We start from the raw sequence: 16407 nt of genomic DNA, 5'->3' as shown, positions 1-16407 counted from the left end.
TTTGGGACCAGTGGCCTATGTTGCTTGCAGCAATTATCAGTTCACAGAATAAATTGTGCAGGATGGTTCCTGAGATCATGGAGCAGGTTTTCATCTGTGTTTAGATCATTTTGAATCAAGAGGGTGGGCTGAACCTTTCAAAACTGCACTGTTGTTATTGTTGGGTGTGAGGTTGCTAGTAATTACTCTGTTCTTCGGCAGAATTCAAGAACTAAATTATACAGTAAAAAAAAAAAAGGGGGGGGGAGTTCATTTGAGGGCCAATATGTACAAGGAGAGCAGCATTCCAGTTTGGTTTTGCTATAAATGGTGTCCAAAGGCATAGCAAAGAGACAAATAATTTCCAAAATATATAGCAGATAGTGGTACCAATCTTATACAAAAGCATTGTAATCTGTCAATACTTTTGCTCATCTGCTTTCTGGGAACATACCAGATGTTGATTCTGCAGAGAATATGGTAACAATGGGGAGCAATAGATTCATGAACCAATCACAAGTGTGGCTTCCTGAAGTGGTTGAAATGGCTGTTGGCAGAATGATGTGGTCTTATTTGTATACACAGAGTGTACAAAGGAGAAAAATGAAAACAAAGAGCAGTGGAAATGAGAAAAGGGAGTGTCATTTGTATTCTTTGGCGAATGATGTACAATCCAAAATGCTTGCTCTCACATCATATATTACTGAATAGGATTCATTTCCTCAGCAGAAAGATGACACTTTAATAGATCTCGGAGATAATTTATATAGGGCAGTTGATGTTTCCTCAGAGTTGCTCAACACATTGTAATTGTATTACTGGTAATGAATCTCATTTTTGCCGTGATGCTGAGGGAACAGGATTGCTGATGAACGTCGAATCAATTGCCCTCAAAAGAGACACAAGGGTTTGATTATTTAAATTCACTCCCCTCCTTCCCACTGCATTGTTTTGGTAGGTAAACAGGGAAGTAAGAAGCAATGTGAATTTATAATCTCTCTGAACACACTACTTTCCATTTCACTCCCACTGGGGAAACCCAGCCAGATGGGTGGGGTATAAATAATAATAATAAATAATAATTAATAATAATAATTAATAATAATAATAATAATTACTATGTATGATAGCTATTGAGAAGGAATCATGGAATGTGCTGATTTGCCAGCACAGGAACATAATGGCCACGGCAGGTGAAGGGAGGGCCACACTGGAAGGCCTTCAGTGGAATTAGATTCTATGGGATCAGGGAGGGAGATTTCTTCCTCAGCTGTTCCCTGCCATGCCTTTTGTAGCCGAAAAACACCTGGTTTGTAAAGTGCTAAAAACGAAGAAGCATCTGCTCCATCTGTCTCCTTGGTGACGAGAGGGTTGCACACTGGCTCCCAGTTTCTTTCTCCGAGCATAGACAAATGATTCTAAATTTAACTTTGATTTTCTGCTTAGCTGAGCCTGTGTCCAACCAGTTTAAACAGATACCTGCTGTTAACAACAGAGAGCCAAACAGTCAGAAGCCTGCTGAAGTCTTCCTATGAGTAGGGAGGCAATGGACAGAGGAGTGGCAGGCAGTGGCAGAGCAAGCCGATTGGGCGCCTGGGGTGGCGCGTGTGCCCTGCGCCCAGGGGCGGGGCCAGCCACCCCCGGGGGCACCGGGGGGCCTCCAAGGAGTCTGCCTGCCTCCTCCCACTCAGCCGCCCTACAGCTGAGGGGGAGGCAATGGGCAGACTGTTTGGGGCACCACTGAGCCTGCAGGCGCCCAAGCCACCGTGTCACTCCCAGGAGAGACGCGTAGCTCGCGCGTGCTGCAGGCCCTGCGGTGAGTGCCGCCCACCATTTTGTCACCCCCCTCAGTGGGGACACCCGGTGCGGGTCGCACCCACCGCACCCCCCTTGCTACGTCCCTCAAAGGTCCCCTTAAAAATAAATTCTGTGCTTCTGTTCAACAACCCCATGTTCTGGGCAAATTCACTGAGGGCTAAAAAAATGGGTTTTATCAAGTTACTCCTCCTCCTAAATACTAGATGGATTACCAGCAACCACGTTGCTGTTTGAAAATATAAAAAAGTGTGCAGGGGTCTTCTGGCTGACCGTAACACTCAGTTTGATGAGTTTTTCCACATGTGATTGATCAGAACAGAAAAAAAGAATCACAAGCTTATAACAGCAGTTACTAATGAAAGCTATGAGACGACCACTTTACCGTGCAGCTAGCCAATGTGTGTTTCCAGTTGCCGTAATCTTAGGACCAGTTTGGGGGTCACATGAATCAGTCTTTACCCTCAAAAAAAAATGTTTGTATGATGTGTGTAAGGGGAATTGTGTCCTATATAAAACATTCACGTCCTATTAAGGTTACATGGGGGAGGTGCACGTCACTTTTGTTAAGCAATTTTGGCATGGCAAATGGTCAGGGAGTTGTAGTTCAGAAACATCTGAAAAGTCACATGATTGAATTAGAGAATGTAGGTCAGGGATAGGGAGCATTTGTTGTTGGACTGCACTTCCCAACAGTCCCAGGAAGCATGGCCAATGGTCAGTGATGATGGAGTTGTAGTCCAACAAAACTAGGAAGGCTACAGTGTTCCTATCCCTGCTTTTGTATGGACAGAGACCCTGTGAAAGCCTGGCAGGCTACCTCTCTTCTTGCCATCTACGATTTAGTTATTTTGTTTGCTGAGTAAGTGCCATTGCCCTTAGTGGGTCTTACATTTGAGTAGGCAATGTGTAGTATTGTGCCATAAACAAATATCTCTCCTAATTTGCTGCTACTTGTATTTATGTTTTCTGTATCCAGTTGTTGCTTGAAAATTTGATTTTACTGGCATTGCCTTTTGACTGTAAATGCTTTCTTTTGTACATCACCTCGGGCACCTTGTCAGAAAGGGGGAATGCAAATGAAGTAATTAGATGAAGTGCAGCAGGGGTTCTTTGTGTGGTGTGTCCAGAAACACCACAACATTGGCTATAAATATTAATGACCCCCCTCCACCTCTTTTGGAAAGAAAGCAATTTGCAATGAACAGCAAGGTTTGAAGTATTTTAAGAATGTGGCAAAATCTTGGCTATAATTCATTCTCTCTGCATATAGAGCCTTTGTCCTCCACATGTAGAGAGGATTGATGATAGTCTTTATGTCTTTATTGGGCTGAAGACTCTTTTCTATCAGATGGTCTCTCATCAAACTCAGGCTCTGTCTTCAAAACTTTTTTAATGTGCTGCACAAATATTCTAGCCTTTGCATCTAAAACACATTTGTGCTGTGTAAGTGTTTATTCACTGCATGCATTTTTCAGATCAGGCTGCATATTCATTTTATAGTGAAAATATGAAGTTAAGCATCAACAGTGGAAACAGTTCAATCTCAACTTATTGTCCCATTTAGCAACAATGTTCTATTTAATAGAACTATTTAATGCCCTGCATCTGTTCCTATTGAGCTAACATATTGCAACACCTTCATAAAAGTGAGCCAATTAAAGCAGCTGGCTGTTCTTAAAGTTGAGCAACTTTGTGCATTCCAGAGTGTCTCATTGGAAATTAATCTGATGCTGAAAAATAGGCAGCAGGCCTTGGGCAGAGTGTCAGAGTTGGAAGGGACCCTGAGTGTTATCTAATCCAACTCCCGGCAATGAAAGAATCTTTTAAAACAAACCTCCAAGGAAGGTTAGTACCCTTGGGTGCACTTCATCAGGTCCCAGAGATGTGAATTCATTTAAGGTAGCTAGATGTTCCATTACCACATCTTGGGCTGTAGCTCCCTCTGTGCATCGTTTATTCTGTTCTCAACAGGTTGGGCACTGCTTTTCTTTTGAGTAATGAAAGAGGTAAAGTAGGTGTTCCGCCTTCTGTCACCTAATAGTATTTATCTGTCTTTTCCATACTGTGTTAAGAGCTCATATTTGTCTTGCTTGTTTCCCCTTACTCTGTGCATTAGTACAGAGACAACCGAAACCATGAGTCATTCTCTCCAGCTGCTTCCTCCTTGTAGTTTCCCAACCTTTAGCAGGTTTTCTGGAGCACCACCTCAGTTTCCTGTGCATCAATGAAGCTATTATCCCTAGTGCCAGGTCTTCCCCTGTCAACTATAATATGACAGTCTCTTTATTGTCTCCCTCCCCCTCAGGATTGCAGTCTTCATTATTATTTAAAACCCTGATGCCTTCAGAAGTCTAAAGAACATGACATGCGCACAGATGAATGGAAGCTGATATGGTATGAAATATGAATGCTTTTGCAGCTCTTGAATGATCAATAATTTTTAACTCTTAACAACATAGCTGCAAGGAGGTGCTAGTCTAGGTATGTTGGTTGCCCACCCATGCCTGGAAGTGTTGTGTTACACTTTTTTGTCTCATGCTTAAAAACTTGCTACTTATTCAGCAAAAGATAGTTTATAGGGAAGAATTCATTAAAATAAAGATTCCTACGATTTTACATCAACCTTGCAAACACTTCAAACACCTTATTGGCCAAACAAGCCTTTGTATCTTTTCAAAAGAACACCACTTGGCGCCAAAACTTATCTGAGATCCTGGTTAGATACACCCTACGGGAGTTTAATATCCTCAAACGGTGGAGCCCGGACAAAGTCCGGAAATGGATCCTGGAGAGAGACGCTCTGTTAGATACCACAAAAATACAGATCCCAGGGTCCTCCCACTGGCTTCCCCGACTGAAAGCAGTCAAAATCTGCGCCAATTACTTGGCGAATATCACCAATCCCACTCTTCGGAGAGCCTTTACTATGGCCCGTTTTCAAACCATTCCTACGGCCTATCTGTCAGGCAGATATGCAAAAATCCCAGTAGAGCAGCGGATATGTCCTTGTTGTATGAGAACCAAAGAGGATCTCATACATTACATGTTGTATTGTCCCATCTATTCGGCCTTCAGGGATGCGATGTTACAAACTATTCCTAAATCAATAGTCAACTCTGAGGACCAAGTAAAGTTTTTACTGGTGGACGCTGATCCACGGATTTCTCACGTGGTAGCGGTCTTTGTGGTGAAGGCTATGAAAACTAGGGTATGGTTCCTGGATGAAACGGTGAGGTCCCTCCCATTGCTCTCCTAACCTGTTGTTGTATCTTCTTCCCTGAATGGTGGGGTTTATAGGGTAGTTTCCTTGCTGGGACAGCATGGCATGAATTTTAGCTTACTTTTATAATCTTTTTGGTTTATCTTTTAATAATGTTTTATGGTATTTTGTGTAAAGGCATGGACCTCACAAATTTAATAATAAATTTGAAAATTTGAAATTAAAATAACTTTAGCATGGAAAAATAGTATTATCTGAAGCTTAATATAAACATTATAGATAAAATACATATTTACACAATAGCAAAGTACATTTATATACAACAATATCTATTATATTTAAATTATATACTTTAAAAATGTCACCAGACTAATAAATTATACACAGTATCAAACATGTCTGGCACTTCTGTAGTGCATAAAATATTTTTTTTAAAAAACAACAACAGATACAACTGCAACAAGCAGGAATCTGTTGGAGCTTTAGTGCCTTGAATAAACAGCATCTGAAACAAAAAGAAAATGGAAGTTAGGAAGAGCACACAGAATGGTTTTGTTTTTGTATTTCCAGTGCCAGCCTGTAAACATGTCCTTATGAAAGTACTAGAATGATATAGATAGCTGGAGACCAGAATTGTGTATCTATGCAAAATAAGAAAGCGGCAACTGTGCCTTAGAACAACAAGACAGAACAGTCATATATTTTTTTTCTTGACAGGACCCCTGCCTTTTTAACGCTAATAGGACATTGCCCTATAAATCTTTTAAATAAAAACAAATAACAAAACCAAGCTATATAAAAAGCAGAAATTGAGGAAAGAAAGCTCTTTTTGGCATACGAGTACTGTGATTAGGTTAAGCCTTTCCTGCTGGATTTCTGCTTATCGCACAGCTCTTAAAGGACATAAGCTCTGCAACGGGGTGGGGTGGGGAGGTAGCCATATTAGTATTCAGTATCATCTATACTACAGACTTACAGTGCAGTTCTAAACTTGTCTACTCAGATGCAAGTGCTGCATAGTTTTGTAGGACTTCCTCCCATCTGGAGTTACAGCTTTGAACTGGTTAAGCCATCATTCCTTACCCCAGGGAACTCTGGGAACTTTAGTTCTGTGGAAGGGGAAAAGGTTCTTTAAAAAAATAGTATCTTTTTCAGGGCAGCCATCTTGGTACTCCCCAGATGTTATAGACTTCAATGGTCAGGGATGATGGGAGTGAGAATCCAACAAGCCTGTTTAGTGGCTTTCACCAGTGCTGTAAATAATCTATGCTCTGGAGAGTTGGCATACACATGTGTTGAAAACAATTCTAGCAGTGAATTAACAGAAATCTTTATAATTCATGTAGTAGGATCAATTTTTTGCTGGGGGGCAGAGAGCTATGGCAGTTAAATTGGCCTAAAACACCCACATATTTGTACCTATGAAACAGCAATAAGATTCAAACTGCAAACCCTTGCAAAGGAACATCCATTAATTTTGTGAAAATAAATAAATCTAAATCAGGTACAGTGGTACCTCGGGTTAAGTACAGTGGTACCTTGGGTTACATACACTTCAGGTTACAGACTCTGCTAACCCAGAAATAGTACCTCAGGTTAAGAACTTTGCTTCAGGATGAGAACAGAAATCACGCTGTGGCGGCGCAGCAGCAGCAGGAGGCCCCATTAGCTAAAGTGGTGCTTCAGGTTAAGAACAGTTTCAGGTTAAGAACGGACCTCCAGAACGAATTAAGTACTTAACCCGAGGTACCACTGACTTAATTCGTTCTGGAGGTCCGTACTTAACCTGAAACTGTTCTTAACCTGAAGCACCACTTTAGCGAATGGGACCTCCTGCTGCTGCTGCACCGCTGGAGCACGATTTCTGTTCTCATCCTGAAGCAAAGTTCTTAACCTGAAGCAATATTTCTGGGTTAGCGGAGTCTGTAACCTGAAGCATATGTAACCTGAAGCATATGTAACCCGAGGTACCACTGTATAGTTATCATGCCTACTCTCTGGAGCTTTGGACTAAACCTTCCTTCAGCCCCAGCCACCATGGCCCAGGGATGAAGAGAGTTGTGGTCTACAATATCTGGAGATATCACATTGGCTATCCTTGAACAAAATAGAGAGTTTTAAAAATTGTCAGTATGGGTAAAAATAAAATAAAAAGTTTACTGGGCATTTAGCTGCAGAATAGTCAGATATTCTGTGAATCTACCACCACAGAACTGATTACTATACAGGACTCCACTATCAAAAATTGATAAGAAGGCTTTAGTAAATCCTCTCATTATGACTTCCTATACTGGAGCAAGATGTCAAGCAAAGAAAGTGATGGAAGGGCAAGGCAGGTTATTGTTATCAAGATCGTTTGTTTGGTATAGTAAATATGTCTGGTATTTTATTAGCACAATATATTCTCCCTTCTCCAGAAAGCCTAAAACCTCAAAAGGCAGCAAAAGGGTGCTATTCTATAGCATAAAATATGGCATATGAACATATAACACATGAAGGGAAACACATTAAGCCTGTAATGGAGCCTTCAAGTACAGCCCATGAAAAGTTGAAAGAACTAGATGGTGTTTAGAGATCCCTTGAATGGCGGAGATTTCTTTCAAATAATAGAAAGGTCAAGTTGGAGGATAGTAATATACTATATCCATGAGATTTCGTTCAAAGTTCTGGGGTGTAAATTCTCAACTTTTTCAATGGGAGTAGACTGGTTTAAATAAAAATATTTAATCCTCTGTTGTGGTGGACTGCGCAATAACAGCACAAATGTAACAAATATCAGGGAGTTGTAGGTTCAAAGGAACTGCATGAACAACTAAAGAAAAAGAAAATGAGGGTTAATGCTCAGAACCATCTTGCTTCTCTTCTCAGCTCATGATACCTTCTTACCCTTAAGAAGCAGATTATATGATTCACCATCCATTGTCAGCTCTTTTAACAGAAGTCCCGGGTTGTGTGCTGACATTCAAAATTGCAATCTTTATATTTACTGAAAGAGATGGCTGCTTTTGCTATAACTACCAGTTATATTATAATCATGTTGTTATACATCATAAAGTTACATTATTAATCTTAAAAAAAATATCCTTACCTCTGTGATACTCTGGATTCACATTTTCATATATTGGAAACAATGGGTTTTCCTGTTCACTGCGTAGCTTTCTTGCTCTTAAGACATCTCTCACACATTGATGTAAATACGCATACTGACACTACAATGAAGGAAGAGAATGTGTCAAGATGAGGAAAAAAATGTTTTTTCAGGTCTTCCTTTCCTAGTGATAGGAGAACATATTTGTTCAGGTCATTTTGGACTTTCTGAACCAATATATGAACTGGAAAACAGCTTTCCCTGGGAAAAAACACACACTCTGTTTTATGAATTTTGCATTGTCATTCTCTAACCAAACCATATTAAAGAGAGAGCATGCACTGGGTGCAAATTGCTTGCAAAAAACCATATAACAGATAAATCTGTGTATTAGGAGGCATGCACACAATATTATGAATTTTCATATGGCTTCTTTGAAAATTGCAAATGTGCACAGAAACTAGATAAGCTGAATTTAAGTTTTGAAAAATGAGAAACTGAGGGAAATCAAAATTGACAGATCCCTCTCATCTCTTGATACCAATCAAAACCTGAATCATTAAGTTGTTTGGGGGGGGGGGTTCTGCTTCCTTCACAGCTTAGACAGCCTTTTGCAGCTGGCTTATTAGGATGGGAAATCCTCTTATCCAAGTGTTCTCTTTCCCCCATAATTTAAGGTGTTAAAGGGACAGAATTCCTAATAACTGAATGGACTGGAGGCATTGGGTTTGGATGACATACCACCAGACTGGAATGGAATGTTAGCTCCCCACCAGGCACACCACATTAGATGGTTCAGAATGGTTGCTCCTGCCCTAGGCTTGACTTCTGTAATGCTACTAGATTATAGAGCATGAAGGGGGGGGGGAGGTGAGAGTTTCCCTCTGTTTATTTCAACATCCACCTGTAAGTTCTTGCTAGCCCCCAACATGCTATGAAATATTGACCTCTTTGATCCAGAAATGTACAAGTGAGGAGGGCCTAATTGGTTTAAATGAGCTGCATTGCATGACTGCACAGTTCATTTTAGCCCATAGCCATGCTAGGTAGATCTGAAAGGTCCATTTCCTTCACAGAAGCAGCAAGTCACCAAATCTCAACTCTGGCAGTAAGACTGTGGAGGCCTCTTTGCCTCCTTCCTATTCTGCTTGGATCATAGTAAAGTTCAAAATGTTGAATTTTCAATGTAATGAAAGAACTCAAAACCATTCAATCATCTCCTCACTTTTATACCAGATAACCGGAATATTATTGTAAATCCCATCTAAAAATAAATTAGTTTCACTTTTCTAACTAGGAAGAATATCCCCATTAGTTAATTCAATTAATAATACTCATCATCTTAATGGTAGTAATATTTTCCAGAGTGATGCCAGCCTAGTGACTAAGGCGTCTTTTTTTTTTTTTGCAATGCAATCATTTTTAGTGCCTACATGGAAAATCTCCCCCACAATTATAACACAGGCTTCTCAGCTTTGCCTGTTAAAAACCTTAAGTTTGAACTTATTAGAGCATCTCATTTATTAGGAAGCACTTGGATTTTTCATTATGATCCAAGCAACAGCACCATAGCATTTTCAAACAGTGCTAAGCACAGTCTAAGAGACACACAGGAATTTGTAGATCACTGTAACCTGACAAATTAAACAGACCCAGATTCTAATACCGTTGGAACAGCCTCTCTCATTGTGCCTGGTTGGAGGGGAGGGAGAAATTCCCAACAGCCAACCAGGAAGAATTTAAACTAATGAAGGCTTGCAGGATCCCAGACTACAACACTGAACTTGAACAATCCGCTCTCCCAGTTCTGCTACTGTTCCTGTTTAATTCTTCGACACTACATATTTCCAGCATAATAATAAGACTTTCCCATCCCATTGGTCCTTCTGTTTGTTTCCTCCCCTGTTCTCTACCAGTGAGGGAGATGTACTGTAATTCTCTATTGTGGCTGATAAGTGCAAACTGTTTAATTATTATTTGCTGAGGTTTAATTTTACTGTTTACTATTAGATCCTGATGGATTGCTGAATGTTGCTTTGCTTGGTATGTTGTTTATTTTAAAGTTATTGTGACTTTTTATATTGGATCATATTGTTACTATTAGGCTGGATCTAGACACATCAAAGAAGTGTTTCAGTTAAGTGCGCTGTAAACTTTGTATGCGAAATTGGCATAGCAAAAATGAAACTCTACAGTACGCAGCTGGTGTCACAGTCTTAGAAAGCATAAACAATGCATATAAAGCATTTTTTATTTACCAATGTAGCCAAATCCTTAATGTTTGGTTAGATTTTTATATGTGTTGGAAGCCGCCCAGAGTTGCTGGGGCAACCCAGCCAGATGGGTGGGGTATAAATAAATTATATTATTATTATTTTATTTTACATACAAGATGCATGTTTTCCTGGACTTCACAGCAGCATGCATAATGCTGTGATGGTTCCAAATAGGGGCTTAATATCGCAAAGATGTCCTTCAGATATTGCAAATGGGAAACTGGAATCAGGGTGTTTTTTGTTTTTGTTTTTAACTTGTCTTATTTTACACTGAAAATCCAGATTAAATGAGGAAAAAATATTAGCTGGTATGTTGATGCCAGCAATGGCATCTAGACAAACAAACAAACATGTATGCATGAGGAGCACCTATCTCTATCTGGAAGCACCCTGGTTGCAAGCATAGCAAGTGTCCTCACCAACAACAGTAGCACTAACTTCTCTCTCTCTTTCTGTGTGTTTTAAATTAAAGATTTGTGCTCTCATCTTGTTTTATTACCCACTTGTGAACAACATGTTGGGAAGAGACTGATCTCTTCTTCCCAATACCATAATAATGAACGATGGCAAAACCTGCTTGGTAAATAAATAGAACACACTAAAAGTCGTCTCTCCCTCTGACCTTGCAGCTTCTAAGTAATAAGCTCACAGATAAGTATCTACAACTTCAGTTATATATCCTTCTTTATCTCTGCTTGTTTGTCTGATGGTTTTCTAAGCGCTCATATACAGAGCTCCTAAGTATGTCTCATCTTTTGAACCATTGTCTACCCCACTAAGCCTAATGCTCTGAAACACTGACCCTATTTCACCCATGGAGGGGGAAAAAATCCCTAGTTATTTGTCCAGAGTGCCTGTAAATTACTGTCTATATAAATGGATAGCGAAATAGGCACTTCCCCAGAGCTGGTGAAAATTGCTTTCACTTCCCTCATTGTAAAGGACTACATTTCTTGTGAGGCTGCTGTTAGGGAGCAAGTACATCCCCCTCGTATTTTGAAAAGTTAAGTAATTAAGCTGCAGCAGCTACTGATTGTTTTGTAGTACCAGCATTCATCTGTGCAATACAGAAGGTGCACAAAAAGGAGCGAAGAAAGGAGAAGGGGGAAAAACCTCCTGTTGAAGTGCGGCTAGCTAGCATCATGGGAGATAAAAGGTACTTAAGGTACTGCTGTACAAGCAAAGCTTTGTTATAGGATGGGTGGCTGGATAGTCATAGAAATCCAGACGTTACATGAGAGCTCAGCACTTTTAGGAAATGATGCATGAGGTCCAAGAAGACAAAGAGGGATGAGCTAAGGGCTAGACGATACATTGGCTCACTAATCTGTGCCCTTAAGTGCAGGGTGTTTTTTATTTTTAAAAAACCACACATTTCCAGCAAGGGGATTGAGGGGGGGGGGGGACTGAATCATGACCTTAGTGTGGGAAGCAGTAGGCTTTACCCAACTGCTAATTGGGATTGCCACCCCCGCCAAACCCCCTGCATCAATATGCATTGGGGGGGGGGGGCGACAACAATGACGTTCCATTTCCTTCAGTGGTGTTTTAATGCAATCTGAGATCACAGCAGGGAACAGAGACTCTGGCCCTTGAGGAAAGTTACCTGTGCCTAGCTTACCTTTGCTAGCTGACTTCCTCCCATAACTGACAAGCAGTTGCTAGCTGACCAGCAATTTATTTATTAACTTTGTATACCAGCTTTCATTTGTACACAGCATAAAAAATGCAAGATAAAAACACATAAAAATGAGAACAGCTTATCTATGCTAGCTGACCACCTCCCCTAGCTGATTAGCAGTTTCTAGCTGACCAGGAATTTGAGAGGTGAGGGAGAAGATGTATAATTGAGGAAAGAAGGGCACAGGAGGAAAAGGAGCTGGAGAAACCTCACACATGGTCTAGAGCCATGGTTCCCAATGTGGGGCACTCACACCACGGGGGGGGGGGCAATTTGAGAATGAGTTAACAGTTAATGGCCTTTTAGGCTTCCTTCATGTGAATAGGAGTTCACTTTTTGAACAATAAGAATTAATATGTCACGGGGAGGGCATCAGGATTTTAGAGATGCTTAGGTGGGGCATGGCTAAAAAAAGGTTGGGAACCACTGGTCTGGAGACTTATTTCTGTTGAGAGGAAGGGAGAGGGTGGAAACAAGCAGAGTTTGGGGAGGGCTGGTGAGGGAAGGGGCTTGTGGGAAGGTAAAGTTGCAATTGCTGCTGCTGCAGCAGCAGCACCAGAACCTTACCCAAACCCAGAAGAGTGGACCAGGAAGACCGGAGAGTGGAAAAAGTGTGCTGGAATTTCATACACTGGTTTGAACCGAACAATTCAGTTTTTAGCAAGGACTCTCCGGTTATTGTGGTATGATAATAGTGGCATCCTAATAATGCTTACCTCTGTTTGGACCATGTGGACTCTGTGAAGCCTCAGATCATGCACAGCCCCGTAAATATCCACAGAGTCTTTTGAGTCCAACTGCTGAAGAATTCGATCCAGTGCAATAAAGGTGCCTGTTCTTCCAACTCCAGCACTGAAAAAGAATACAGAAACAGTATGTCTCCTGATGTGCTGCTCCTCTTCCTCGTCTGGCTAATAAGACACAGGAGGCTCAAGCTAAGCTCTCATTTGTATTCATTTCCATCATTTCCATCTTTTGTATTTTAACAGAGAGAAGCAGGGAAACTTCTCAGTGCCGCCCACCGGCAAAACGGTTGGAAGAATGATCTCTTGGTAGGTACACTTTGCACTTGGGGAAGACTTAAACTTCCAGTTGGCTATCAGATGTCCTACCTGTTCAATGAGTCTGGAAAGCAAATAAAAGGCAAAGACTTCTTGATGCTCTCTCGCCCACCCCCAACCCAGTCTTCAAAGCACTGTTGTCCTGCTAATACCTGCAGTGTACTATGGTTGGTCCTGCACGGGGTGTTCGGTTGATATAATCTCGTACAGTTCTCACAAACTGGATGAGGGACTGGGTGGTTTCCGGTACACCATGGTCTGGCCACACTGTGTAATGGAACTGGCGAATGAGTCTAGAGGAATCAAGCTGCTCTTCCTATAAGGTCAATTGAAGGTGGAGGGGAAAATTAGACATAGAAAGCAGACAATATACACCACTGTGTATCTCCGCTGAGTATCAGAGGGCAGGTTCTCACACTGTACAGATAAGGGAGGTGTAGGGAACCTTTGGCCTTCCAGAGGTTGCTGAACCTCAACTCCCAACAGCCCAAGCGATCATGGTCAATGGCCACAGATGAAGGCAGATGTAGTTCAGCAACATCTGGAGGGCCAAAGCTCACCCCCCCCCACACCTGAGATAAGGGATGACACTTGGCTTTTTATTTCAATTGTAAATAGCTCTTAGTCAGACCAGGAAAAACTGAGAAGGACCTGGCAGATAGGTAGGTATATTAAGTTTATGACACAGCAGCAACCAGGCCATATTTGCCACACACTAGTCAGATCTAACAGTTTAAAGAGTTAGCTGAAAGTTGGGTGCTTCATGCTGTGAAAGTAGAATGATATCTGCATGCCTTTTCAAAACACAAACATACTCTCATGTTTCATTGTAATGTGAGAAACAACTTCCACAGAGCAGTTCTTACATGCCTACTCAGAAGTAACTTCCATTTTGTTTAGTGAGACTTACTCCCAGATAAATAAGTATCGGATTGGGGGACTCCTAGTCTTTAACTTCTGGCCCAAGGAACCAGTTGATTATTTAATACTCAGTCTCTGCCAGTGTAACTTTATTTTTGAGGAAAGCTTGCTAAAATGGTTATATTATACTTACACTGCAAACCTTAAACTCTCTTATTGTCCATTCTGGGAGTACTGACTCAGATAGCATCTGGACTATTAAGTCTCCATAATATAAGGAGTCCTGATCAAAGGGCCAGTAATGGTCACATTTCACCTAAAGAAACAAAGAAGAGTCTGCTTTTACTATCAGAAGAATAGATTTACTTTTATGCCTATATTCCCTTTGGTAATCAATAAACAAAAATGACAAAACATAACATCAGTTGATGTGAATTTTTTATATTTAACTTTAAAAGGCCCAGCAAATTATAGACAATTATATACAATTACATGGATGGCACAAATTATGATGTATTCTCTTCTAGAAGCATAGTGCAGATTTTATCAGGATGCAAATGACAACTGTAGAATGCTAGGGTGGCTTCAGACAGAGTTTTTAGTGCTGCCCACTCATTATTCTCCCACAGTAAGCCACGTAACTAGCCATGCTTCAACAGGTACATCCTGCTATCTTCTGTCATGTCAATGTTCACTCATTTCTTATGAGTAGCAATTTCACATTAAAACGACAGCTGTCCTGTGCACCAATAGCATCGCTGATCCACACCCTGCCTTCCTTCTGGAAGATAATCACATTAGCACACTGATCTGCCACTGGAGGACTAATGGCTCCAAGCCAGAAGGCTACTTGGATTAACTTCTGTAGATCTTTTCATGCATTTGTCGTGAAGCTCTTTACACAATGTGGAATGCAACATGTCCTGACCCTGGTTGGGTTATCTCAAGTGCTAGTGTGAGATATAGATACATATATGTAATCAAGAAACAGGAAAGCTATTTACTCACCCGACCCTTCTCAACACATTGGGTTACCATGACAACATTGTGAACATTCTGTTCCCATGCCATTTTCCAGAAATCATCCTTTGTGCCGGGCAGAGGTCCTTGAGTTGCGATATATTCCCTGCGAAAATTATTGCCCTGCCAATTTAGAAACCTATGATTAGTTTAGATAGTGTCGTCGTATGCAGAGGCATCTTTCTTGGATAACTGGCTTTAAAGCACAGTGCTGAAGGTTGCTTTGAGGCTTGAGAGCAGTAAGGTGATTGGAGAAGAGAAAGAGAGAATGTCTCAGTGCATTGAATCACGGGGATCAAAAGGCACTGCACTCCAAGCACCATGCCGCAAAACAATACCATCCATTCCTCACCAGCCAGTCGTCCTTGCCCTCTCAAGATCAACTCACACAATGCAAAACAGAGAATGATGCAAGGAGAGAGCAGGCTTTTCTTTAAAAGATGCCTGAAGGACAAATAGCTCTAGGTAAAAAAAAGACTAACGGTTTTGAAATTAAGAAACAACAGCAAGATTATGATCAAAGCCTATCCACTGATTCTTCCCAAGGAAAATGTTAAAAGTAAAGGTAAAGGTACCCCTGACCATTAGGTCCATTAGGATGACTCTGGGGTTGCGGCGCTCATCTCGCTCTATAGGCCGAGGGAGCCAGCGTTTGTCCTCAGACAGCTTCCGGGTCATGTGGCCAGCATGACTAAGCCGCTTCTGGCAAACCAGAGCAGTGCACGGAAATGTTGTTTACCTTCCTGATGGAATGGTACCTATTTATCTACTTGCACTTTGACGTGCTTTCGAACCGCTAGGTAGGCAGGAGCAGGGACTGAGCAACGGGAGCTCACCCCGTCACAGGGATTCGAACTGCCAACCTTCTGATTGGCAAGCCCTAGGTTCTGTGGGTTAGACCACAGTAAATTCAGTTTACCCAACAACTTGGATCTTGTTGGGAGATATTTATTAGCTCCTCTTGTTCGTGTTATCTGTATTGTACCAGGCCAGCCTTTACCAACCTGCTGCCCTCTGGCTGTTTCGGACTACATTTCCCATCAACCCCAGGCAGCATCAGCAATGGCAAGGGATGATGGGAATTGTAGTATAAAGCATCTGGGGAGCACTGGCATGGCCATTAGACTCATTAGGTGAAATTGGGCCACCGGTCCCTATCTTGCCTACCTCATAGGTTCATTGTGAGAATAAAATGGGAGAAGGAGAACCATTATGCCAACAGAAGGATGGGCAGGATCAATAACAACAGAAAAAATATCCTAAACTGGGATGTCATGGCAACAAAGTCACCCAATCAATTCATCAAGGTCTTCTGGAGTGTTCACAAACATAACTACAATAGATGACAGAGTGAAAATCTTAACATTGAGTGTTCACAACAGTATATAGCTCATTGTCCTTCA

At 41.3% G+C, this 16407-nt stretch overlaps 1 protein-coding gene and 1 long non-coding RNA gene across 8 annotated transcripts in view; one reads left to right on the top strand and one right to left on the bottom strand.

Moving 5' to 3' along the window:
- The window catches only part of LOC308457409, a 31544-nt gene extending 27154 nt beyond the window's left edge, over positions 1-4390 (top strand). For 3 of the 4 annotated variants that reach the window (XR_013976886.1, XR_013976887.1, XR_013976888.1), the window contains one exon: positions 4103-4390. This is a non-coding gene — a long non-coding RNA (uncharacterized lncRNA). Of the gene's footprint in view, positions 1-3500 lie in introns of all 4 variants that reach the window. The other variant, XR_013976889.1, reaches the window with a different exon arrangement.
- Positions 4391-5242: 852 nt separating this feature from the next.
- PTPRB (protein tyrosine phosphatase receptor type B) overlaps positions 5243-16407 on the bottom strand; it is a 73795-nt gene continuing 62630 nt past the window's right edge. For 3 of the 4 annotated variants that reach the window (XR_013976879.1, XR_013976880.1, XR_013976881.1), the window contains 7 exons: positions 14993-15127; positions 14178-14300; positions 13276-13439; positions 12779-12914; positions 8106-8226; positions 5994-6126; positions 5243-5522 (listed from right to left, as the gene is read on the bottom strand). Coding sequence is in view for 1 of the 4 variants with exons in the window: in XM_080971155.1 (XP_080827281.1) it covers positions 5500-5522; positions 8106-8226; positions 12779-12914; positions 13276-13439; positions 14178-14300; positions 14993-15127 (702 nt within the window). In the remaining 3 variants the exon portion in view is untranslated. The remainder of the gene's footprint in view (positions 5523-5993; positions 6127-8105; positions 8227-12778; positions 12915-13275; positions 13440-14177; positions 14301-14992; positions 15128-16407) is intronic. The other variant, XM_080971155.1, reaches the window with a different exon arrangement.

Source organism: Podarcis pityusensis, assembly GCF_964106645.2.
Source record: "Podarcis pityusensis genome assembly, chromosome: 10".
In the NCBI taxonomy this organism is placed as follows: Eukaryota; Metazoa; Chordata; class Lepidosauria; order Squamata; family Lacertidae; genus Podarcis; species Podarcis pityusensis.
This window is presented reverse-complemented; position numbering and strand designations above follow the sequence as displayed.